Source organism: Ceratotherium simum, chromosome 34, assembly GCF_057802395.1.
Source record: "Ceratotherium simum simum isolate JZ-2026a chromosome 34, ASM5780239v1, whole genome shotgun sequence".
Taxonomy (NCBI): domain Eukaryota; kingdom Metazoa; phylum Chordata; class Mammalia; order Perissodactyla; family Rhinocerotidae; genus Ceratotherium; species Ceratotherium simum.
In genome coordinates this window covers 1,175,729-1,200,954 of record NC_141933.1, presented here as the reverse complement: position 1 = coordinate 1,200,954, position 25,226 = coordinate 1,175,729, and the positions used below count along the sequence as shown (strand labels likewise).

The 25,226-nt window shown below is 66.0% G+C and overlaps 1 protein-coding gene across 7 annotated transcripts; it reads left to right on the top strand.

Moving 5' to 3' along the window:
* The first annotated feature begins 195 nt into the window (after nt 1-195).
* TSPAN4 (tetraspanin 4) lies at nt 196-25,226 on the top strand. Of its 7 annotated transcripts, XM_014795760.2 has the most exons (10): nt 901-1,131; nt 1,686-1,800; nt 5,663-5,762; nt 9,511-9,590; nt 20,086-20,277; nt 21,983-22,057; nt 23,118-23,219; nt 23,337-23,468; nt 23,557-23,640; nt 24,842-25,222. In XM_014795760.2, the coding sequence occupies exons 4-10, from the start codon at nt 9,528-9,530 to the stop codon at nt 24,908-24,910; spliced, it is 717 nt and encodes a 238-aa protein (XP_014651246.1). In that variant the 5' UTR covers nt 901-1,131; nt 1,686-1,800; nt 5,663-5,762; nt 9,511-9,527; the 3' UTR covers nt 24,911-25,222. The 7 variants fall into 7 exon arrangements, with proteins under 7 accessions (XP_087278538.1, XP_087278534.1, XP_014651246.1 ...); XM_087422412.1 differs by lacking the exons at nt 901-1,131; nt 5,663-5,762 and adding an exon at nt 196-214; XM_087422408.1 differs by lacking the exons at nt 901-1,131; nt 5,663-5,762 and adding an exon at nt 271-327.

Genomic DNA, 25,226 nt, shown 5'->3' with positions numbered 1-25,226 from the left:
CTTATAGAGCAGGCGGTGACCGCCCCGCCCCGGGCGCGCCTATGGAGCGGGGGGTGACCGCCCCGTCCCCGGCCGCCGCCAGCCCGCCCTGCCCGCTCCGGGCGCCGCCGGCGTCCGTCTCCCGCCGCCTCGAGTTCCCTCCGCGCGGGTCGGAGGTCCCGGGCCCCGCGTGGCAGCGGCAGGAACAGGAGGCACCACCCCGTCCGCTGCTTTGGTACGTCCCGGCCTACGGCGGCCGCGCGGGGCCTTAAAGGGTTGTCGTCGGCGGTTCGCGTTTCTCGTGTCCGCATGACTGACAGCTGCGCGGCGGGCAGACGGCGCGCTCAGGTACTGCCCTGGTCGGGAAGATGTGGCCGGGGTCCTGCCGCCGCAGCGGGACCGGGACCGGGACCGGGCCCAGGACCAGGAGCGGGCCCAGAGCCGAGCCGGCGCGGAGTTCGTGCCCCAGCGCGGAGCCCCGAGCCGAGCCGCAGCAACAAGTGGCGGGGCCGGGGTCGCGGAGACGCGCTGCGGGGCGGAAAGGGGCTGACCGGCCAGCGAGGCCGGCGGGAGCGGGCGACCACGGGCAGGTCTTCCCGCTGCCCCTCCCGCCCGGCCCGGACGGGGGTCTTCCTGCTGGCAGCCTCTTCCTGCGAGTGCCCGGGGGGGTCTCTGCAGCTGATTTGGGGGTCCCATTCCCAGCCGCGGCCTGGCTCCTCGGGGCACCGCCCAGCCTACTCCCCCGCATAGTATCGGTCCCAGCCGGGTAGTTACCTGCAGCCCCGACGGCTGAGGGCGCGCTGGGAGCAATCGGGCCGGTGCCGGGCTGGGCCGGCGGCTCCTCCCTTCTTCCCAGGGAAGGGGCTGGGAGGGGGTGTGGGATGGGTCTGCACTTGTCCCAGGCCAGGCTGCGCTGGATCGCCCGCGATCTGAGGGCATCGGACTTCTGAGGACCCCGAGGGGAGCAGAGGCTAGGGAAGGTGGTCAGGGAGAGTGTCTTCGAAGAAGTACCCCTGAGCTGAACCTTGAAGAACACAGGATTTCCCCAGGGGCGAGCCTGAGTGTGTGTGAGAGAGCAGGACAGATCCGGGCAAAGGGAACCCTCGGGCAGAGACCTGGAGGCTGTACCTGCAGGGCAGCTCAAGGAGACAGGTTTGCACTAGGGCAGAGGAGGTGGTGGAGCTCGAGGTCATGGGGCAGGAACCATGGAGGATTTAAAGGGATGGGAGGCTGTGTCTCTGAAAATGGGGTGGGTTGAGCAGGTGATCCCGGGGCTGGGGTCTGCAGGGAGGGCAGTGTGTAGTGAGAGGCAGGGAAACCTCCCTGGAGGAGGTGAGCTTTGGGCAGTAGGGGTGGATGTGTTGCAAAGTGGCGCCTATGACTTACTTGCGTATGCAGGCTCTGGGCATGTTCACTGGCCTGGGGTGTCTGGATCTCTGATTGGGATGGGGCCAGCGTTGGGTCCCAGGCATCAGCTAACTGCCCTCTCAGAGTGGATGATGGACTCTGGCCTCAGTTGGGGAGCAGGGAGATGGAGGGTCCTCTGGGTCCTGGGTGGGGCTGGCCAGAGCTGCTGCCTGCCTGGAATTTGTGCCCCCACCTTCACCTGGGCTCTGGACAGCTTCCCCAGTGGTGTTTGCCATCCCCCACCCTGCCACGTGCAGAGCCACGAGCTGAGGCCACTTCCCTTCCCTGCCCTCCCCCAGGCTGACTGGACGCACATCCTGTCCCCGACCAGAGGAGCAAGACAGGGGGCCTTGAGTCACAGTGGCCTGGAGTCGGACTCGGGCTCAGCTGCAGAGGCTACCGGCGGCTGTGGAGGTGAGGGAGACAGGGGAGGGGCTCCGGGATGTCCGCTGGGTGGACATTCAGGAGCTAGGGGGGGATGGAAGGCTTCCTGGAGGAGGGGCCCAGGGCCTGCCCCACCCTTGCTTCAGCCCTGACTCGTGAGCAGTTGTTTACTCCAAGAGAGTGTGGGGAATGAGCCTCCCGCCCTGATGCTGGCCAGAGCCAAGTTGACATTCCTGGAATTCTGAGCGCTGCGTGTGGATTTGGGGGCGGTGGCCGGCCTCCTCTTCCTGAGCTCCTCCTCCAGCTCCCTGAGTTCCCAGGAGAGGCCATGGGGAGCAGCGTGGCTGCCGCTGTCCCAGCCTGTGCACGTACTCCCAACACTCGTGTGCACGGAGGCTCCTTGGGGCCCTTGATCCTCCCGTCTTGACTCTGCTGTGGCTCAGGCTGGACCAGAGGACCCTGGGGGAGCCTCAGAGGTCAGCCCTGCCTTGCTGCCGGGGCCTGGGTGGTCGTATGTCTGTGTGTGTGTGTGTGTGTGCACACGCTCTGGGAGGAGCAGGCTGGGGTGTGGGCCGGGCTCTCTTCAGGGTGGGCAGGGGCAGGAGGTGGTGGGCTGGGGGTGGGGCCGTGTCTGCTGCAAGGGTAGGTGGGGGCCCTAGCTTCTCCCCTGGGTGTGTGTGGAGCCTAGGCCTCTGGGGAGGGCCGGAGATGGGGACGGGAGAGCGGGGCGCGGTTTCTGAGAGTGGACTGTCCCGCCCTGGTGGTGGGGGCTCGAGGAGGGAGGGCCATGCTAACGTGTGGTTTGGAACCCCTGAGCCTCATTTCCTGCCGGAGGGGGTCACTTCAGGGCAGACCGGACAAGGGGAAATCAGCGATTGGAGTTTGAGCTGCTGAGACCCTCTGGCCCTGAAGGTTGCCCTGGAAACAGGCTGGCCACAGGGGTGACCCAGCCTGGGAGAGGGCTCACCCTGCCCCCTGGTCCTAGGTCACAGCCTCAGTTTCCTGGTCTGTAAAGTGTGGGTGGAACCAGAAGCTGCCCAGCGGGAGGGTCCCAATCCTGGCTGTGCAGGCGTGCGGTCCCAGGCTCGGCCCCTGGCCCTGCTTGCTTGGTAGATGTGGGCTCACACAGGGGGCGTGCAGGGTCGGGTGGGGTGAGCATACACGCTCAGACGCCTCCCCAGGGTCAGGCGAGGTCACCGCCTGCCACACCAATACTTAACGCTCTCGGTTCTGGGGGATGTGGAGTCGTGAGTGGTGGTGTTTGCAGTTGTGCTTGAGGCCAAAATGGCCCTAACCTACTGACCCTCCGGACATCCCTGAGGGTACTGCTCTATAGGGATCTCGGTGGCACGGGGCTGGGTGGCGGCGTCTGTGCGAGGTGGGTGGGCACACACTGGGCACCTGAGGCAGGGTGCTCCCAGGGCCTGTGGTGGGTGGGAAGGCTCCCCCCACTCCCAGGTCCTAATTGTGTCTCCTGCACCCCCTCCTCCACGTGGCCTCTAGCAGAGAAATACCTGAGGGTGGGAGGATGAGAGGGGGGTGAGGAGGCAAGGCTTTGAGCTTGGGGTTGGCCTCGGTGGGCCCAGGAGGAGAGACTGGGGGCCTCTGGGTGGCGTCTCTCACGGGGACCCCTCCCCTAGGGACCCCTCCACTGGAGCGAGTGTCTCCCAGCCCGGGAGGCTGTGGATTGGGTGTGGGGAGAGGGCCCTGCCCAGGCTGTGTGTGTGGAGGGGGTACCAGCCTGCCTTTCCCCCAGGGTGGGGGCCTGGGTGGGCATTGGGGCCTGGCAGGCAGCAGGAAGGCGGACACCACAGGCCTGTTTGTGTTGGCGGGGCCCTGGCTCCTCAAAGCCGCCTCAGAGCCGGCTCGGCCTGGGGGCCCGGGGTGGGCGGGCTCCGCTCTGCTCTCCACCCTGAGCTGCCCCCACTGCATGTGTGCTTCTGGGCCAGGCCCCTGCTGCTGCTCGAGGCTGAGGCTCTGGGTGGGTCATGCCACTGGCAGCCGCCCATCAGCTCCAGGCCTCCAAGTCCTCCAAGTCCGCGTGGGCAAGCGCTCTTTCAGCTTTTGGGGAGGTTTCTATTTGAATGGGACCTGGCCCAGGTAGGTGTGGCTCACGGTCCCTCGGGGCCCCCCACCTGCCCCCACCCAGGGGCCATGGAGAGTCCAGAGGCCCAGCTCAGGGCGGGCAGGCTGTGGGGGTGTTTGTCTTGGGGCTCTCGCTCATCCCCATCCCTGCTCCCTGCTACGTGTGCCGTTCTGGGGGCGACGACGTGTTGGTCTCTGCTCTCGAAGGAAGCCTAGAGCGTTGAGTGGGGCAGGGAGGTGTCCTGGAGGAGGAGGCTGGGCCTGGGGAGGGAGGGAGCCAGCCCTGGGCCTGTCCAGCCCCTGCACCCGTGCCCTGACTGCAGTGTTGCATTTGGGCTGCATAGGATGGGGGTCAGGGGCCCTTCGTGAAGGGGCATTGTGGAGGCCAGAAGGGCTGCAGGTCATTCACAGAGGGTCCAGGGGCTGCCTTGCGCTTGGGGCTGGGAGTGTGGCCAGGCAGCGGTCTCGTCCACACTCAGCTTGGTGTTGACCATGGGTCTTCCTCATATGTGAGGACCCAGGAGTGTTGGGGGGCCATGAGAGGTGCTGGTGGTCTGCCCTTTAGGGCCTGCCCAGGAGGCCCATCCCCCGATGCCCAGGTCTGGGGGTAACAGGGCATGCAGACCCAGCCTCAGGCCTGTGTGATGCTGGGTGTGATGTGTGCTTTTTGGCTTCTGGAATGTTGCTGTGGGCTTTGGCTTCCTTAGCTCCTGGGCAGGGGCTTCATTGAAGAACCTGGGAGGAGTGTGTCCCCACCCATGGCCCCTGAGGCTTCAGCAGGCTGAAACCCTCCCTTCACGCCCTCCACTTCATCCCTGGGCACAGCATTTGTTGAGGGGTGGGGGTGGGGTCCTGGGGCCCCGGGCCCAGGCGCATTGTCTCTCAGCTGGTTGGTGGGTGCATTCATAGCCCCTAACTGAGCTCGGGGGGAACGGGTCTCAGGTTGCCTGCACGGAGGAGCTGCGACTGCACCGGCTCAGTGGCCTCCTGCCTACGCCACGTGTGGGTTTGAGTGGACCGGCTGGCAGTGGGCTGCCCGTGAGGGGGTGGGCACCTGCCTGGGTGGTGTTTCGAGCTTCTGCAGCCCCCTCCTGTCCTGCTGCTGGGACGGCCACCTGCCCCACCCCCAGGCTGCAAGGAGTCCTGGTCTGAAGGGCAAGGAGTGGGGACAAGGCTGGAATGTCGTCAGACTCCCCCACATGGAGCTTGGGCCCCCCTCCCCACGGTCCCTGGCTGGCCGGGGAGGACATATCCCCGTGTGAGTGCCAGTGGCAGGTGAATGGGCCCCGTGAGTCATCGATGCTGGCTGCAGGGAGAGTGCTAAGTCAGTGGCTCAGGGCATCTGTCTGCTCCGAGTGAGGAGGGGACAGGGTGCAGGGCCTCGGGGGGAAGTGGACAACACAGGCTGGTCCCAGGGGTCCAGGGGTCTGGGACCTCTGGGGGGTGGCACACCACTGCGTGCCCTGAGTCTGTGTGTCCATGTCTCCGAACATGCGTGTTCTCTGTGTGCACGTCCCTGCACATGCGTTCTCTTTGTCTGCGTGTACAAGCCTGCCTTCCTGTCTGCGCGTCTCAAAAGCCTGAGAGGCCAGAGGTTGGGGATGCAGCCTCCCTGGTCTGGGCCCTGGTGGGTGGTCTGGCCCCCTGAGTCTGGCAGTGCACCCCCACCCGCCCCCGGCCGCCCCTCTGCCCCTGTAGGGACCCGGTCCCCAGTGGAGGGCTGTCCCTCTGCTTCAGCCTGCCCTGCCCCAGTGGAGGTGGGATGAAGTGCAGCATGGCCTGCATCCCGCCCGTCTTTCCTCCGCAGAGCTCCAGCCTGCCTGGGCTGCGCTAACGGCTAGCCCGCCCGCTGGCCCGCCCTCGGAGGCACCGAGCACCTCCTGGCTTCTCTCCAGTGGCAAACCCAGGTATGTCACGGCCTGACCGGGGCAGCACTGGGCTGCCTCCTGGTCTCCCCCACTCCTGGCCCAGCGGCCTGGCCAGTTGGATGCTCCCCTGGTCCTAGGACAGACTGAGGCCCAGCCAGCCAGATGCTGCTTCCTGAGTGCGTCTCGTTGGGGCCCCACCTGCTAGTGGAAGGGGACTCCTGTTGGGGAGGGGCTGGACTTTGGGGACGGGGTCCCTCGGCTGCAGCCCTGGTGCGCCTGTGTCCTTGCTCCGACTGACCCTCATGTCCTTGGGTGAGTTTTCCTGTTTCATCCCAGATCAGACTCCCCTGGTCACCTAGGGTGATGGGCGCAGGGCTTTGTAGATGGGAGAGGGGGGTGGCAGGAGTTTGGGGGGATGCTGGAACAGCGCTGGCTGAGGGAGATGGAGCTGAGGACATCTCGGGTGCTGGGCCCAGTGTGGGAACCCAGGCCGACACCCCCCGCCCCCCGCACCCCAGTGTGATGAAGGGTGAGGGCTGAGCCTGTGGCCGCGTGGGGAGCCCTGCGTGTCACTGCTCCCCTCCCAGCTCAGCTCGTCCTCATCCTTTGAGGCCTGGTCCTGGGAGTCAGGCTGCTCCTCCTGGTTCCCCGCCTGCCCTGGCCCCAGTGTCTTCCAGGAGGATAGAGCTGACAAGCCGGCTGCAGGTTTATTTATGCCACTGGAGGTCCAGCGGTCCCTCCCTGGGTTGTCTGACCCTGGGCTGCATGGGAGTTGGCTGACTGTGACCCTATCATGGGGGTTGGTGTCTGTGCAGGGCGTGTGTAGTGGGGTTTGGCTTCTCTGACGGGGGGGGTCTCCTGCTCAGCCCGGGGTCCTCCCTTAGCCTCCTGTGCCAGGAGTGCACTCTGAGCATGCGCCCTCACACACACACTGTCACGTGCAGGGACCTCCTCGGCCCTAAGTGTCCACCTTCAGCTTGGGTGCGGGGGCTGGGTGAGTTGGGCCAGAGGCTGCTGGGAGTTACCGAGATCTCGAGGGTTCACCAGCTGCCACTTGCTCCCTGGGCAGAGCTGTGGACGCTTGTCTCTGCGGGGGCCTGATGGGGGCCCTCCACTGCCTGCTCCACTGGGCTCCTGGCACATGGTCACTGTTGTGTCCCTTTCCTGGGGCCCAGACTCGCCAGAGAGCCCTCAGGGGAGGACAGGGTTGAGGGGCCATGGGAAGTCCCAGGCCAGCAGTGTGGTCCAGGCAGGGACTCTAGGGCTGTGCTGTCCCCCCTCTCCACCAGGGCTAGATCTGCCCAGGGAGGACTTGCCTGCAGGGCTTGAGCTGCAGTTCTCTGCAGAGCCCTCGGGGGGCAGCAGAGGGCTGGTGCTAGCGGTCCTCGGGGCCCTGCAGGGCTGCCAGACCTCCCTGGGCCCCCACCTGTCCAGACATCCCTAGCCTTGCCGCCTCTCGCACCACTCAATCTCTCAATCTGTCACTCTGTCAGCATCGCCAGTGTGCCCCCCCAGCCCTCCTCCTCCTCTTATCTCCTCTCCTCCCAGCTCCCCTCCCACTCCCCCCTTCCACCCCCCTCTTCTTCATTCCTCCCTCTCCTGCCCCCTCTGAGCTCTGCTGCCCAACCCTCAGGGACCTTGAGTGAATCTTTCCCTCTTTGCACTTCAGTTTCTGGGACCGTCCCATGGGGTGGACACTGTCAGGCTGGGTAGGCCTTGGCCACAGCTGCTAGCCCACGGTACAGGGCACAACCATGCCTGCGGCGGCCTCCCTCCCCCCAGGCCCTGAGAGGAGGGGTCTCAGCCCCTCCTGGGCCTCTGGGCTGCAAGGCCAAGGTCGGGGGGGGCATCTGGGCCACATGCTGATGTCTCCCCCCACACCAGGGCCCCAGAGACCGTGCCGCCCCCACCAGGGGGGTGGGCTATGGGGGCACAGCTGTCCCCATCTGTGATTGTGGGCCTGTGTGAGCACCCCTAGGCTGTTCCTGGTGTGTGTGCACACCATCAAGTGTGCACACCCAATGTGACAGGCTAGTGTGCACACCACCAGTGCAAGGGGCATTGGGGCATGTTCTGGGGTGTGTGCAAGTCACCCCGGGAATCTGCGAGCCTGGCCTAGGTCCACGTCCACCTGCGTGTGTGGATGTGTCTGGGAGGGTGCAGGGTCTGACTTCCAGCCTGGGCTGGTACAAAATAAAATTTGGGGCCCCTTGGTCAAAAATTATCAAGAATTTCAAGACAATGGCAGTGCAGCATCAAACCAACAAGGGGTCCGGTGTGACGGCACATGTCACACGCGGGTAAAGCTGGTCCTGTTGCCTGCCCAGGGAGACAGGACCAGAGGAGAGGGGCTGGGAGGGGCCTGAGGTCAGCAGCCCGCCCTTCAGCCCTGTCAGCCCACCCTGGCTGGGCGAAGGGGCGGGGTGGCGCCAGGAGTTGAGCTCTGGGCCTGGAGTGGGGTGCTGACCTTCCACGGGGCCTGTCTCCGGGCCCCTACTGATTACTCCTGCACTCCTGTGTGTTCCGGCCCCTCCCTTTAAGTCTGAAAACCTGCCGAACATGCCTTGCAGAGTGACACCGTCCCTGGCCCAGGGCTCCCCAGGCACCCACCCTGCTTTCCCTCCCTGGCCCCTCTCAGGACCTTGCCCTTTAAGCCGCAGCTCTGCCTCCTCCCCCCGCACTGCCCGCCCGCCAAGGTTGAGTACCCCAGTCCCAACAGGCGCCTGTCGGCACCCAAGGTGTGAACTGCCAGAGCTTTGGGGTCCCAGCAGAGCCCTGCCCAGCCCAGGGTGGAAGTCGGGGGGCTACTTGGAGAGTGCGCACCCCACGTGTGTTCCGGGGCTACCTCGGCTCTACCTCGCTCTGAGTCGGAGGCCTGGGTCGGGGAGCAAAGCCGGAGCCACCCCAAGTTGCCACCACAGAGCAAGTGGGTCACCCCTCTATTTGCATAGTGCTTTGCAGATCTGTACGGTCAGAGGTCTCCAAGCCCAGCGGGGCAGCGGGGTCCGGGTGCAGTGCAGCCGCGGGAGAAGGCCCGGGGCGTCGACCCCGGGGCTGAGAGCTGCCTGGGCCGCAGCCCCCGGCCCCCAGTCCCTTCCGGCGCTTCCCCTGCCCTTCGGGAGCATCTTCCTCCCGGCGGGGCGGCGCCCGGGAGAGGCAGGGGCGCCGGCGCGGGCGGAGGGGCCGGGCGGGGCGGGGCGGGGGCGCGGGGCCGGGGCTGCGATTGGCCGGCGCGGGCGGAGCCGTCGGATTTGCTGGGCGGTGTGGCGGCGAGGGGAGGGGTCCGCGGGGGCGGGGCGGGCGCGGATTGGCGGGCGGGCGCGGGGCGGGCGGGGGCGCGGGGCTGCGGCGCGCAGGCGGGCGGGCAGGTGTCCGGGGTCCGAGCGGAGCCGGCGCGGGCCGGCGGCGCGCGGGGCCGCGGCGCAGGGGCCGGGGCGCGAGGCCGAGCGGGCCCGGCCGGCGGGATGCGGCGTGCCGAGGCGGCGGGCGCGGGGCGCTGAGCCCGGCGGCGGCCCCGGCGCGATGCGGCGCTCGAGCACGGACGAGTCCACGTACCGGCGCAGCCCGTCGCCGGAGGGCAAGGAGCCGGGCTTCGCGCGCGGCGGCCCGTTCCGGCGCTACAGCAGCCTGTACGGCGGCGCGGGCGCCGGGGACGGCGGGGGCGGCGGCCCCTTCTTCGGCCTGCACGCCAACCCCGGCCCCAAGGCGGCCCAGGCGCGCTACACATCGCCCAAGGGCAACAAGTACGTGGTCTTCTACCTGGACCTCTCCTTCATCTTCCTCCTAGAGCTGAAGCGCTGCAGCATGGCGCGCGGCTGCCTCCAGGGCGTCAAGTACCTCATGTTCGCCTTCAACCTGCTCTTCTGGGTGAGTGGCGGCGGGGACCGGGGCTGCTGCTCCGGCCCGGCGTTGGGGGGCCCGGGGAGGACCTAGAGTCGCTGCGCCGGCTGGGATGGGGGGCAAGACACCCAGGAGGTACAGCGGGGTGGGCGGGCGGTGTGTGCCCGGGGTCGCTGCTCTGGCTGGGGGCCAGGGCTGGGCCGGCCATGGGGAGTGTTTCCGGTACCGCGGGGGTCCGGCCGGGCCTCTGCACTCTGGGCGCTCTCCCCTCTCCGGTCCCTTCCTGAGACCCGACGTGTCCAGCACCTGCGCGCCCCACAGGGCGGCCGGGCACTGCGCCTCACCTGCGCCGCGGTTCCAGTCCCGGCCGAGGCCAGCAGTGCGCCGGGACGCCGGTGCCTCTGTTCCGTTGCCTCCCCTCCGCTCCCTCTGTGCAGTCTGCTCCTTTCTCTCCCCCCACCATCGGACTGACCCACAGGCTCCAGGGACCCCAGTTCCCAAGAGGCTGCAGGGGCTAGCTGATCCCCAGTCGCCCAGGCACTGGGGGAAGGGAAAGGAGGGTATGTGTACAGAAGAGCGCTCTGGCTGGGGCCACACACTGAGCAGGACTGCAGGCCACCACGAGTGCTGGGGAGATGTCTGGCTTTCCTGCTTCCCACATGAGTGGGGGGCTTCCATAACTTTTGCTGAGCTGGTTTGGGTTTGCTCAGACAGGAAGTACCCATGTCTAGGGTCAGAGGTGTTGGTGCTACAGGGTGCCTCCTTCCCCCCAAGATGAGGGACAGAGTTGCCACTCAGCACCTGCAGGGAGCATGTGGGCTGAGGCTGTGGGAGGTGTCACACCTGCCCAGGTTGGAGCAAGCCTGGTCAGGCCTGGGGCTCCACTGGCTGGGCTGGGGGAGGCTAGGTGGAGAGATGATGCCAAGGTCACTTCCTGCTCAGTGTTAATTCCTGAGCCAGCCATCCCACAACTGGGAGTAGGGGGCGCGGCTTTAGCTCCCACCTGGGCTCCAGAGAGGCTTCATTTGCATTTCATTTGCATTAATTTACATGTGGTCCAGTTAAAGCCAAATGCCTGGAAACCCAGGTCCACTTTTTACACATCCCTTCCATCCTGGGCCCTGGCTCTTTTCTCCCGAGCTTGGTGGGGAGAGTTGGGGGTCACTGGGAAGGGTGGCTAGCCTGAGTTGCCTGTGGGGTGTGACTCAAGGAGGCTTCTGCCCCAGATGTCTGGTTCCAGAGGGGGTCACCCCAAGGGTTTGTTCTCTGCATGGGGCTCCTGGGAGGGGTGAGGCCCAGGCCCAGAGCAGAGATGGGGCAGCTGGAGCTCCACCTCGGCATGTGAAGGCGGCGTTGACCAGCTGCAGTGGGCACCAGCGTGGTGAGCACTGAGCAGCTGGCAGGGTCAGCAGGCCCCAGGAAGCATGACGAGAGGCGGCTGCAGGTGACGGCGTGACCAGAACTGGCAGCTGTAGGTGTTGTCTTGACGGTAGTGGGCAATGTAGGTGGCAGATTGACGGAGGGCAGTGGGGGTGAGGGTGGTCAGGTCCCAGGAGGTGGGCAGGACCTCCTTCTCCCCTCACCTGCCCTCCTCAGTGACCTGGTCACCTGCCTGCAGGGAGGGGGGGGGACCCTCCTGCCGGCCTGTACTCTGAGAGCAGCCCACCCTGTGTGTCCCCATGTGGAGCTGTCTTTGCCTTGTCAACCCCTCAGGAGCCTCCCTGCCAGCTGCAGGCAGACACGCTCCGCCAGTCCCTGGTGGATGGTGTGCTCAACCCGGAAAAGAACAAAGCAGGAACCCCCTTGGGACCCCTTCCTGGGCTGGAAAATCCAATTCCCCTTTATTATCCAATTACATCTCCTAGCCTAGCAAACTGGGCCCCTGCTGCTGGCCTCGGCCCCTCCCTGCCCCAGCCTGGTGCCCAGCAGGGGTCCAAGACCTGGGGGTCAGAGAGGGGGCCTGGGCCTGCCCACAGGAAGCACGCAGAGGCGAGGGGTGGTGAGAATGGCCGGGAGGCCAGGCATGACATTCACTCTGCTTTCTCCCTGTGCTGGTGGCAGCTAAGCCCTTCCTGCTGGTGACAGAGGCTGCGGGTGGGCGGGGCGGGGGCTGAGCACCCCTTCCTGGGACACCGGCTCCTTGCTGTCTGGGGCGCTGGCCCCCCACAGGAGTGTTTTCCCTCTCCATTTCCCTCTCGTTGGGAGACCAGAGGACAGAAGCCCTCTGGAGTGTCATGCCTCAGTCTCCCCACTGGAGCTAACTGTAGGGGTCAGGGCTGAGGTGGTGGGAGAGGTGTCCCCGCAGGCTGGACCTCAAGACCCTCGCCCAGTCCTGACCCCACCCTACAGGGCCAGGCTGGGCCACCGTGGAGGGCCCTGGCCAGTGGGGAGATCATTGGTCTCAGCCTGGTGGGGGTAGGAGGAGTTGTGTCTGGCAGGGCAGCCGTGCCCGTCCTGGTGTGGCCCCCAGAGGGGGTGGGTGCTGGGGGCCCTAGGAGTGGGCGGGGCGGGGGAGTCTGGGTGCAGGAGGGCACAGGTGCAGGCAGGGGGTAGGGAGGGGTCCTGAGGGCGCCTGGGAGAGGTTGAGGGGGGGTGGGAATGAGGGTCACACCCATGCACCTGCTCAGAGGTCAAGGTATAGTGACTCCAGCTTCCTCCTGCCCTCATCTTGGCTCTCCTGCTGCCCAGCCCCTGCCCGGCACCCCTTTACTTCAGGATTCACCTCAAAGCCCTGTTCTCCCAGAGGCAGACCCCCGCAAGGCCCTCATGCGGACACCTGGCCCCATACGCACCTGCACACCTGGCTCCATGAGGTCTCTCTTCATGGGCTGAAGCCTGACTCCTCTGGCAATGCCATCCCCTCCCGCCCTAATGTAGGGCTGGACCCCAGCCCTAGGGTGCCCCTGGCTGAGACCACAGTCCCTCACTCGGCCTGGGGAGGCTGCGGGGTCCTACTGGGGGGAGGCGAGTGGGAGGCTGGCTCGGGAGCTAATTGGCTCTGATTTATGACTCTTATTTATGTGGCCTGTTTGGGGGTTTCCTTGGGGACTCCTGGGTGGGGTCTGGGAGGGCAGTGCTGAGTCCTCCAGCCTTGCGTCCTAGTGGGCAGGAAAGTGTCACCCATCTGTCCCGGGGTTGATCTCCCCGAGCCTGTGTGGCCTGGCTGGGTCTCTGGCCTGTCTCGGGGGAGGAAACAGGCCCGTCTGCTGTCACCAGTGCTTGGAGCCGGGTGCCCTGAGGTGGGAGCTGGGAAGGCGAGTCTGTGCAGCTGGGCACAGGGGGAGGAGAGGCACAGGGGGGCTGGCGGTGGGGCCCTCGGAGTTCAGAGCCAACCCACCCCCAGACCCATACCTGCCCTCCCGCGGCAAACAGGGCCCTCACTGGGCAGGGACAGCTATGTTGGGGACGCAGTCTCACTCCTCAGAGGCATGCAGGGGTGGTGGACAGCTTAGGGCCAAGGTCCCTGAGACAGGGCGGGGGGTGTCTCCTGGGAGCCCATTGATGGAGAGGGCCATGTGCAGCCCCGGGAGCTGGTGGGGTGTACCATATGAGATGCCCACACTGGGTGAGGGGGTGGGGGCTGTGCAGCCCCTGGGGGGGTGGGGGTCCTGGGGTGGGGGGAGAGGATGGAGGCGCTCTCCCTGCCCCTCCCCCGCTCTGGGTGAGGGTCTCAGGGCTCCCCCCAGGGCAGTTGCTGTGGCCCTGGGGCAGTCTGGGTGGTCCTGGGTGGTCCTGGACGTGGACCTGGGTTGAGGCAGGGCTGAGCTCAGCACGGTGTGGGCGCTTCTGTGGCTCCGCCATGGCCGGGTGCCACAACTGGGACTCAGCCTCACCGGCCCAAGTCCTCCCAGATTTGGATCAGCGGAGCCGAGGGCCCCTCATCCCGCTGCTCCCTGGAGGCATCCCTCCTGGTCCCCACTTCCTCCGTCCGGGCTGCTCCCTGCTCTGCCCACCCCCTGCACCTGTGCTCAGGGCCCATCTGCGTGGCTGGGGCGGGGTCGAGCTCTGCCTGCCAGCCTACTTCCTGCTGCCCAGGCCACCGTGGGACCCAGGGCAGGTCCTGCCCTCCTTGGGGCCTCAGTTTCTGTACGTGGGGGCCCTGGGTTCTCCCCTTTGATGAGGGGTAGACGACGCCCGGCTGGCCCTTGGGCAGGGCACCCCGAGACTAGTGGAGGAGGGACCCACGGGTGGCAAAGGGCTCTGCAGAGTTGCGGGCCCCCACCTCGCCCTGGTCTTCCCTGCAGTTGGGGAAACTGAGGCACGCCACAGGCACCCTGCCCAAGGTCACAGGGCAGGGCCAGCGAGCCTCTCAGACCTCAGACCTCGTGGCTCCTCCTGGTGGTGCTGGGGGTGTCCCTGTGTTCTGGTTCCAGTTTCTTCCTGCGATGGGGTGGGGCAGGGCAGGGGGGTCCTGCTGCTTGGGGGCCACAAGCGGGGTGGGTGGGCGGTGGGTAGGGGCAGCCTCGAGATGGGCAGAGGGAGGTTGGGGGGATTCTGTGGTGGGACCGGGTCTGGAGGGTGCCTGGGAGCAGGTGCTCGTGTCCCCACGGTGGGGGGTTGCCTGGCAGTCCCAGTCAGGTCAGGTCAGGATGCCGCAGGAGGCTGTCCTGCACGAACTCTCGTCCTTTGGCCAGGGGCTGGCTGACTGGGCAGACGGAGACGCTGGGGCCTGGGGACGCTGATCTGCTCTGTGGTGGCAGCGCTGGGTCTCCAGGTCCCCACCTGGGTCCCTGCCCACTGTGCCCAGCTGCCCAGGCAGAGCCCTCCCCACTGTGGTGGGGATGGTGGGCAGCTGTGCCAGACAGTAACAATCCATTTTGGGATAAAGGCTCTGACGCTGGGACCCAGTCGTGTGTGCCCGTCAGGAGTTCGTGGCTCTCCCCATGGGCTGGGGGTGGCAGCTGCTGGTCAGAGGGCCCTGCCTGCCCAGCTGTGGGCTCCAGGCGGCTCTGGCGCTATCCTGGGTGGCTGTGTCAGGCCTGTCCGCCCAGTGACACAGACGGGCTCCAGAGGGCCTCTGTGAGGGTCCCCAGAGTCCAGCCTGCTGGGAGGGAGGGCGTGGGGAGAGGCAGGCCGGCCAGGCCACTGTGTGGATAGAACCTTCTAGACATGAAGCAGAGGTGGAGCGGGCTGCAGGTGGGGTGGGGGCTCTGTCTGGGGCAGAGAGAAGTGGCCTCTGCTGCTAAGGGCTGCAAGGGGCCTCAGAGGGCAGTAGGTCATGTGGCTGGAGGGGGCCTGGGTCCCAGCTGCACCTCCCCATCTGCGGCCCTCGCCCCGGTCTCCCGGCCTGCAGGGCAGCGCTGGGCACCGCGTGTCCTCCTTGGCTGCCCTGAGGATCAAGCCAGCGAGGAGCTGCCCTTTGGGGCCTGGCCTGGCGATGCCCCTCCCTCTCCACTCCTAAGCGGCCCTACCTGGTCCTTGTCTCTCCTCAGATGCCTCTTTGCCCTCCAGCAAGCTCCTCCTGCCCTGGAGGGTGGGCTTGGAGCTTCCTGGAGCCCCCTGCTGGGGCTGCTCTGCTCCCCTCCCCCCACGCCTCCTCTTTGGACCCTGGCCTTGGGGGGTCCTTGGTCAGCGGGGCTATCTCCCAATGGGCCAGGGCCAGGTCTCCTCGCCTTTGAGCTTTGGGGGTACCTGGGGGGCTCCCAGGGTTGAGTGAACAGGACCGATGACGTGGGGGCATCGTGGGGGCTCGCTGGCATTTAAGAAAATTAATTCCAGTCAATTGCATAGATTTTAAGTGGACAGCACTGTGACTTGTCACCCGGGTAGCAACGTCCAGCAGAAGTGGGGAACATTTCCATCACCCCAGAAGGTACCCCCAGCCCCTTCACGCAGTCCCCCCAACCCCTCCCTGGGGCACCTGCAGACCTGATTTCCAGCACAGTGGATAAATTTTGCCATTCTTGAACTTTGCGTAGATGGGGTCCCCCCATGGCTGTTCTTGGCTGGGAGGACCGTGTCATCCCATGACGCCCAGCCCCCACCCTGAGGCTGTGCCGGCTGCCGGGCGAGGGGCTTCTGGGCACAGGCTTGGCCCCTGCGGGCACCCAGCCCTCCACCTCGTTCCAAGGACGTGGCCAGCTGCCCGGCCATCTGCCACGCTGAGCCACGTGGCCAGAGGGGCAGCAGCAGCGGGCCTGGAGGGGGACGGCATCATCGCCCATGTGGTTCCCACCTGTCTAGCTCTGGGCCAAACTGAAAAACACACGGACAAGAAAGAGAGGGCAGGAAGTGGGTGCATGAGGCAGGCACTGGGCTGGGGCTGGGCTGGGAGAGGGCCGTGGACGGGGCATGTGCTCGTGGTCTGTGGGTGGGAGACAGGGAGGCCACAGCTGATGGCAGGGCTGGGATGGGGGACCCCGATGGTGGGCTGGGCTCCTCTCCCAGGCTGTCGAGGGGTTGGGGTCTGCTCCTGGGCCCCGCCTGGGCTTCTATCTGGCCAGGGAGGGGGTCCAGCCAGTGTCCAGGCAGTGAGCCAGTGGGGCTGGGGAGGTGCGAGGGGACATCAGTACGGTTGGGGTGGGATCGCGGCCCCCCAGCTATTGCCGCTCCGGCCAGCCTGACCCAGGAGCGACCTGGAGCTCCTGGCCCCCGTTGGCTCGGCTCCGCTTCCCTGCGTTTGAAGTTCGCATCTGAGTCTAACATTTCCTCCTGCACTGGGAGGCTGTAATTTTCCTGCCAAAATGTTTTAAAAGCTGCGTATGCAGAAACATTTGCAAAATTACAGGTAATTTTATTAACCACGTGCGAGCACTTGGTCAGTGTGTGTCTGTGCAAGTTCTCAGTGACTGGTCTGCATGAAGGTGCTTGAACGTGGGGGGGACTCGGGGCTCGTAGGGGCGATGGGTCACAGCACCATGCCTGTAACGTGTGTCTGCGTGTGACGGCGTGCATGTGTTGTTTGGGTGACACTGTGTGACAGCGTGGGCTGTGTGTCTGTGTCAGTGTATGTGTGTCTCAGCGTGCGTCTGGGTGACAACCAGTGGTGTCTCTCCTGCCACATCAGGATGGAGGTGAGGACATGTCGTGGAGTGTTAATGAAGGCAGGGCTGGGGGTGGGGGCCACCCCTCCCGGGTCCCCTGGAACCTGGACCAGACCCCCACCCGTCACAGCCATTCTGCCCGGCGGCGCCCTCCCAGCACCCTTCCACACATCCCCAAGGGGCGAGGGAGCTCAGATCGGCTCATTTTCCTGCTGACAGGAGCCATCCGCCAACGCAGTCCTTGAGGGCAGAGCCAGAGGCAGCAGCTCAGGTTTTAAGTAACACCCCTTTGCGCCAGCCCCTCCCCTCTGCTCTGGGACCTGCCGCCAGAGGCAGCCCCACCCACCGTGGCCCCAGCCCCGGGGCTCAGCCCCGAGATGTGACCCTCCCCGAGTTGGGGCTGCTTGGTTCAGCAGGGGACACGCTGTGAGCCGGGTGTGGGGCCTGGGGTCTGCCAGCCTGGCCAGTCACTGTGTCCCGAGAGGGCCTGACTTCCAGCTTCCTCCACAGGGAGGCAGCCACCCTCCCTGAGCCAGGTTGCTCCCCTGCCCCAGTGGAGGGCAGAGGCCCATGTGTGGGTCTACATGGTGGTATTTCTGCACGCAGCCCCCCACTGGGTGGCCCCAGCTCCAGCCTTCCCCCAGGGTGCTCGGAGATCCCAAGAGACCCTGAGGCCTTGGGGATACGGTGCTGAGTGTCCCGATGGGCAGCCCCTCAGCTCCCTGTTTCCCGTCTGTGGGTCAGGTGGGAGGATTAAATGAGCCGGTGCCTGTCTCGGCCTCCTCTCTGCCCCACGATGTCACAGTGGTGCCTCCCGGGGTGGGCGGAGTTGCCCAGGGCTGCTGGTGGCCCACTCTCCCTCTCTCCTGGTAGCCTTGCGTGGGGCCAGCACCATGGACAGCACTGTCCCCGCCCCTGGAGGGGACCTGCCTCCATCCCACGCAGGGGTCATCCCCCTCCCGCAAGTGGGGGCGTACCCCCGTACAGCCAGCAGATCCTGCTCCGCCCTGGGGCTGTGACCAAGCCAGCTCTGCGGTGCAGATGGACCTTCTAATTAGGCACATCACCTGGCCTCTGTGCCCCCCGGCTGGGCCACTGGTTCCTCACGCTCTGGGCACACACCCAGGCACATGCACACTTTGGGGCCATGCACTCCAGGCAGGCACGCGCACCACTCCCCTGGGCGGGTCCCCCGGCCTCCCTCCCACCTCCGAGCCTTCTCTGGGTCTCCTGGATCTGATGTCTGGGCAGCCCCTCTGGCTGCCTAGCTTCTGGAGCCTGGTTACGGCACCGAGTTTGATCAGGAGCCATGCCCAGCGGCGCTGTGCACAGGCCTCACAGGTGCGAATCCCAGCCGAAGGCGGAGGCTCTTGTCTCCGTCCGTGGGGGTCCCTCCAGGAACTGCCACGGCTCTGCAGTCACTGCTAGGAGCAGATCAGCCACTGCACCAGGGTCCCCTCAGCCTGGTGCCCAGAAGCATGGGCCAGGCCCTTCCTGCACCTGGTCTGTCAGTTCTCCCTGCCCTTCCCCGCACCCCGCCTGGAGCTGCAGCCCCCCACTCTGCCCTGGGGTGGGGCTCAAACAGGCATGATGACCGTCCGGCCAGAGGAGCCTCATGTTGGGGTGGGTGGCGGCTCAGCAAAGCATCCCAGGCCCTGCCCTGAGCCAGCAGCATCCAGAAGCCTTGTTCCTAATTTTTAAACAGAAACTCTTGTTTTTTGTGAAAGGTGCAAAGTGGGGCGAGGGGGAGGGACTGGAGAGGACCCCGTGTATGCCCAGGGCTGACTGGACCCCCCACTGGGGTGGTGGGTGTTTTAGCTGGGGGGCTGTCCTGCCCCACTCTGCTCCAGGCAAGACCCCCATATGCTAGTAGGAGGCCTGGGCCAGAGCCCCTGGCACCCTGCCCACACCCTCGGGAGCCCTTGGCTGCTCTTGCTATGGGGCTGGGAGCTGCGTCCCCCCATAATTGCAGTCTCCTGCCAGCCCGGCTTAATGCATGGTGTGCATGCTCCCTGGCAGGCTAGCAAGGGCCGAGGGCAGCTGCCATCGCCCACCCCCACCTCCACCCTTGCAACCAGGGCTGACGTGCTGGTGGGGGAAGGGTGAGCGAGTGCATGGGGGAGGGGGAAGGCCTTCTCGGGTGGGGGTCTCAGGGCCTGTCGGGCCTGCCTGAGTCATGGGGTCCCTGCCAGGATGGAAGCCCCAGGCCTGGGGATCTGGGCCAGTGGGGGGGCGGGTGTGTGGCCGGCCCTGGCTCCCCTCAGCTCTTCTGCTGACTGATGGGCGGAGACTCATCTCCCAGCCTCAGTTTACTCTTCTGGGAAATGGGGTGCAAGTCTGGCCATCGAGGCCTGGGAGGCTTTTGTGGGGCGATGTGAGGCTCGTGGTGGCCCTGGGTGGATGCTGTGTCCCCTGGAGTCTTGTGGCCCAGCCCATCCTGCGGCATGCAGGGTGAGCACTCTGCACATGCCCTGGGGGCAGAGCCCGTGGGAGGGCTGGGCCAGACTGTGGGGAGACGTCTCAGGTGGGGTGGGGGCGCTGGGTCTTGTGTCCTGTCCAGTCCTGGAGTGGGGTGGGGGCACCCAGGGCTGCCCAGCCTTCCCCAGAGTCCATCAGCCATTGGACCCAAGGTGGTCTCCTGAAGCCCAGGTCAGCGTTTGTGGGGGCTGACCATCCCCCACCCATGCCCCAGAACACATTCCCCCATTTCATCCTGAGATGACTCAGAGCCCAAGGCCTCGGTCTGAGGACCATGGGCTGGATCCTCAGCCCTCTCGGCCAGCCCTGGCCCACCCCTGCTCCCAAGGCCGGAGGCCCTGTCACCACGCAAGGCTGAGAGCCCTCTCTGGATTCATCTCCTCCCTGTTCTTCCTGTTATTTTAATTGATTTTTGTAATAATGAGCAATTATGAAATTCAATAAAAGCTCTGGTGGTGGAGGGGAGAGGCGGTGAGGGCCAGGGAGCCGCTTCTCTGCTCTGCTCCTGCTCCCGTGCCCAGGTGTGGGACTGCGGGGGCCTCTAAGGTGGGTCTCCTGGACTGCTCAAGTCCAGAGAGGCTGCGGGGCTGGACCCAGCCCGAGGGCCGCATGGGCGGGCAGGGTGCAGGCTGGGTTGTGGGTCAGAGGGGGCTGCTTCCTGGAGCGGCTGGTGTTCAGTGGGGAGCCCTGGGGCCCCTGCCTGGGTTGCCTCAACAGGGTCATTGAGGCAGGGGCAGGCACCCTAGTCGTGACCCAGGGGAGGAGAGCATCCTCAGACCACCCCCACCCCATCAACCACAGCGTGACCAAGCCGTAAGTGTGGGACCCTGGTGTTTCCATCACTGTGGCCGTGGATCAGGCATAATGTGTCAGGACAGGACTGGGAGGCGCCTGGCCCCTGGAGGTCAGCGAGGTGGCCGAGGGTGCACGGGGCTCACCTTGGATGCCACCCCAGGCTGCCACAGGGGCCTGGTGGGACTCCCGCCTGCTCTGTCCCCGGGGTCCCGGGTGTGCAGACGGCGGCCTCACTGCCCCTCTCTCTCCCCGCCCGGTGGTCCCAGCTGGGAGGCTGCGGCATCCTGGGTGTCGGCATCTGGCTGGCTGCCACGCAGGGTAACTTCGCCACCCTGTCTGCCTCCTTCCCGTCCTTGTCGGCTGCCAACCTGCTCATCGTCACCGGCACCTTCGTCATGGCCATCGGCTTCGTGGGCTGCATTGGGGCCATCAAGGAGAACAAGTGCCTGCTGCTCACTGTGAGTGAAGGGGGGGCGTGGCGGGGGGGGCGCTGGGGCTCCCCAACACACAGCTCCCCACCTGTGCAGACTCTCCTCAGGGATGGGGATGGGGACAGGTCACTGTGGTAGCCCCCTGGGGGCCCCGGTTGGGGTCTTCCAGGCCAGGCTGAGGCTGTGGGGGTTGGGTGCTGGGGGGCTGCTCTCTGAGACGGTGCCAGAGCTTGGTGGAGGCCTCCCTTGATGGGACCCGCACATGTGTGCGCACACATGCCCACCCCATACACGTGTGCGCACACGTGCCCACCCCATATACGTATGCACACGCGTGCCACGCAGGGCCCCTCCAGCCTATACTGGGCCTCTTTCCTCCAAGACGACTCCCCCCGTGACCCCCTCCGCAGCTCCTCTCCCAGGCGTCTCGACCCCCCAAGACCCTCTGTTGAGAGGCTCTGAGCCTCCCCTCAGCCTTGGGGATGGACTCACAGGCAGGACATGTTGCCGTTCTCGGAGAGGTTAACCACAGATCATTAGGAAGGAGGAGGCTCCCCGGGCTCCTTACCTGCTAATATGCCCGCAGAGGTGGGGGTGACGGGCCTGCTCCAGCTCTACACCCCCTGCTTCCAGAGCGTCCTTTGTCTGAGAGCCCTCGCCCGGGGCAGGGCCTCCGAGGGTCTGGGAGGGCAAGTCCCCCATCTGTGCAGCTTCCCCAGGTGTCCAGCATATTTCAGATGTGCCCATCAGGGCTCAGGGCTCAGACCCCTCGGAGCAGCAAGTCGGGGTGCGGCTGGGTCCCCAGCTGCCCTGCTCGGGGGCTCGGACCCCTTGGACAGAGGAGGAAGCTGCAGTGCGTATGGGGTCCTGACCCTGGCCTTTCCCATGGGCTGACCTGGAGTTCAGAGCCTGGAGCCTCCTGGGGGCAGCGTGGGCCCCGAGTCCTGAGTCCAGAATGAGGGGAGGCCAGATCAGGGACCCCAGGATAGGACAGGCCTGCTCCCCTGGCCTCATCCAAGGCCCTGTGGGGCAGGGTGGGGGCTTCACAGAGAGCGGCGTGCCCCCTGCTTATCCTGGCTCTTGGCCCCATCCCCTCCTTGCTGGAGGAGGAATGTGGTGGGAAAGGCAGGGTGAGCGCAGGCTGCCTCTGCTGCTCAGTCTGGCCTGGGGGGGCCGGGGCCAAGGTCAGGCTTGTGCCCCTGGGGGTGCTTGAGTGGTGGGCTGCCGCCTGGCGGGCAAGGTTGGTATAGTCAGAGATGGAGGCTTCTCCAGCTCGAGGTGGCGTCTCCCGCACCTTGTCTTGCCTGAATGGACGTGGGCCACCCCTGGCTGCCCTGAGGGGTGTGACCTGGGGCTGGGGGTCACATAGCCGGTCCACCTCGTGCCAGGGCCCCCTGGAGCATCGCTCCCTCTGCCCACCCACTGCAGGGACACAGGCACGGAGCACACGCCTGTGCTCGCAGATGTGAGGCTTGTGCTCCAGAGGTTGAGTGAGATGGGACGGCCCTGGGACAGAGACGGGAGGGTTCTGAGGGAGGTAGGGCAGCATCGGGGGAGTGTGGTGGGCTCTGGGTGTGGGGACCTGGCTGGGGGTCCTCAGCAGTACTGGGTGTCCGTCTGAGGTTTGGGTCCCTGCCCTTGGAAGGCTCCAGGGGCTTGGGGGCGGCTGGGGGCCGTGGCAGGGCTGGGCTAGGGTGGGGTCGGGGTTGCTGAGGCGTGTCCCTCCCCCCAGTTCTTCGTGATGCTGCTGCTGGTGTTCCTGCTGGAGGCCACCATCGCCATCCTCTTCTTCGCCTACACAGACCAGGTATGGCCACCTCCACCCACCTTCGGGTGTGGAGGCTCCATCCTCACTGCCCAGCGAGGGGCCAGGGTGCTGTGGGTGACGGGGCTGCGGGCAGGGCTGAGAACGGCTGTCCCTGTGGATGGACAGCAGCCCCTGCATCCGACCCACTGCGCAACCCGGGGCCGCAGGTTTGGTCTTACCCACAGCCACCGGAGGCCCAGCCTGGAGGGGGACCCAGGGGCCCTGGAGGCTCCGGGAGGTCTCTGGTCCTCGGGGGCAGAGCAGTCTCATGCCGGGAAGGGAAGGCAGGTGAGTGGAGCTGTGTGCTCTCGCTCCCTGAGCTCCCGTCGGTGGTGGCTGGGCCAGAGCTCCCAGCTCCTGCGTCCTGGGCTGCGTATTAGGGATGGGAACAACCTCCCCTCCCCCATTTATTTATTTAATCCTGTATTTACATCAGGGCTCATTTGCATGTATTTTGTTCTTTGAGTTATAATCCAAGAGTATGTTATTTTTTGCTCATCGTTCTAGCTTTGGCCACAGGGAGCTCTTTCAGTTGGCCCTCGTGTCCCTCTGGCATACCCCTCAATGCAGTTTTTGGGGAGCACTTCCTTTCTGGCGCTGGAAGAGCTCCAGGCCCACCTTGGGCATCTCCTGCCCCGGCCCTGCACCAGCCCCTTCTCCAAGGGGCCCTGGTTCCTTCACTGGAGGACAGTCTGAGGAACCAAGATCTGGGTGGGGGTGCTCCTTGCCACGGGGTGTCGTGGCTTCTGGGCCTCAGCCGGCAGCACAGAGACGTGTGTACAGACACGGCTCTCAGTATTTCCGTTCCTGGCCCTCTGTCCCTGTGCATGGAGCTGAGTTCACGCTGCTGTGTCAGACTCTGATCCATACTCCAGTGCTCAGCGTCACGGGAGGCCCACGGAGTTGACGCGGCAAAGGCTGGGCGCTGGGGGGTCTTCTGGGAGGAGGCGACTCCAGGGAGGGGGCAGCGGGCGCCGGGGGTGGGAGCTGGTGTGGGGTCTGGATGAGGGAGGCGGAGCCTGGTGCGGGGGTGGCCCTGCTGACCCCACTGCACCTGCAGATCGACAGGTACGCCCAGCGAGACCTGAAGAAGGGCCTGCACTTGTATGGCACCCCGGGCAACGTGGGCCTCACCAACGCCTGGAGCATCATCCAGACCGACGTGAGGAGGGGGGCGAAGGAGGCGGGGCGCAGCGGGGGGCGGGGCCGGGCGGGCGGGGCCGTGGCTGAGACGAGGGGCGAGCCCCCACCGTCCCAGCCCCCACGCCCTCTCCCACAGTTCCGCTGCTGCGGGGTCTCCAACTACACCGACTGGTTCGAGGTCTACAACGCCTCGCGCGTGCCCGACTCCTGCTGCCTGGAGTTCAGCGAGAGCTGTGGGCTGCACGCGCCCGGCACCTGGTGGAAGGCGGTGAGCCCGCGCCCTCCCGCCCACCCGCCCTGGCCCCGGGGACCTGGGGGTGGACGGCCGGCCCCGGTGACGCCCGCTATTCCTCCAGCCATGTTACGAGACGGTGAAGATGTGGCTCCAGGAGAACCTGCTGGCCGTGGGCGTCTTCGGGCTATGCACGGCGCTGGTGCAGGTACTCGAGCAGGGCCATCCCAGGAACCTCCTGGACCCACCCAGCCCCCCGCCCCACGCCCCCAGGCAGAAGTGGGGCCCATGGAGGTGGTCAGGGATGACCTCCACGGGAGGTGACCTCTGACACCTGGGACAGAGAGGCCACCCCTGGCTCCTAAGCAGAGAGGCCTGTTCTCTTCTAGTGGCTGAAGGCGCAGACTGGATGCCTCTGTGCTGCAGACCCCTGTGCACAGGGCCAGCCCTGTTCCTGCAGCCCCAGGCCTGGCAGCCATGGTGGCTGGTGGTCACAGGCAGATCGAGGGTGGGCAGCCCAGGCCCTGGTGCCCGGGTCCAGCTGGCCGGCCCCTGCTCCCCTGCCCTCAGCTTCCTGGCCACCATGGAGGTCTTTTTTTTTTTTTTTTTTTGGTGAGGAAGATCAGCCCTGAGCTAACATCCATGCCAATCCTCCTCCTTTTGCTGAGGAAGACTGGCCCTGGGCTAACATCTCCTCCACTTTATATGGGACGCCGCCACAGCATGGCCTGACAAGTGGTGCCTCGGTGTGCGCCCGGGGTCCGAACCCGGGCCGCCAGCAGCGGAACGTGTGCACTTAACAGCTACGCCACGGGGCCGGCCCCCCCATGGAAGTCTTGAGTGTCAGCGCCCCCGGGGGGGCTTAAGATCAGTCAGTGGCAATAAATTCAGACATGAGGGCAGCCCCCATGCTGGGGGTACACAGAGGGGGGGTCACAGGCAGATCAGACAGACACTCTTAGAGGTGATCACAGTTGGATGAATGGGTAGGGGGCAGGCCGCTGGGGGCCGCCAGGCTAGTGGGGAGGAGGCATGTGGCACAAGGCCCAGCCTGGAGCTGATGAGCCCTGAAACAGGCCCTAAGAGCCGCCAGCAGAGCCCAGGGTGGCCAAACTCCAAGGAAAGGCGTGTCTGGGGGCTAAGCCCTAGGAACCCTCGGGGTCCCCCTATGCCTGTGGTGGGTGGGTCCCATCCGGAGGCTCAGAGAGGGTGTGGCTGTCATGGACCCAAATTGCTGGTTGTGGGGGAGGCATCCCCAGAGAAGGGGAGTACCAGGCCATCCGGGAAGCTGTGGGGTGGGATCCGGAGGCCCAGGCTTTTCTGGGTCAGGGCGCCTGCCGGGGGCAGGACCCCTTCTAGGCTCATGGTTCCCTGGAGCGGCCTCGCCCAGTCCTCTTGTGTGTCCGCAGATCTTGGGCCTGACCTTCGCTATGACCATGTACTGCCAGGTGGTGAAGGCCGACACCTACTGCGCATAGGCTGCCTGCTGCCCGCCACCCCCGCTTCGCTGCCAAAGGACATCGCCCACCAGGGAGACGACCACATCCCCACCCACCTCTCCCACTGCAGAACTCCATGTCAGTCTGGGCGTGGGGGAGGGGAGGAGCAGGCGGCTAAAGCCCCCAGAAGCCCTGGCCAGGCCTGTGAGCACCGTGCTGGAGGCAGTGGCCTAGTACTGGCCACGTGCCCGGGGCTGGGGGCGGGAGGGGCTTCTGGCGCTTTTTACATCCATGTATTCTCCAGAGCAGTGTTTTTCCCCCACACCCCTGTCCAGGGCAGGGGGATGGGGCCACA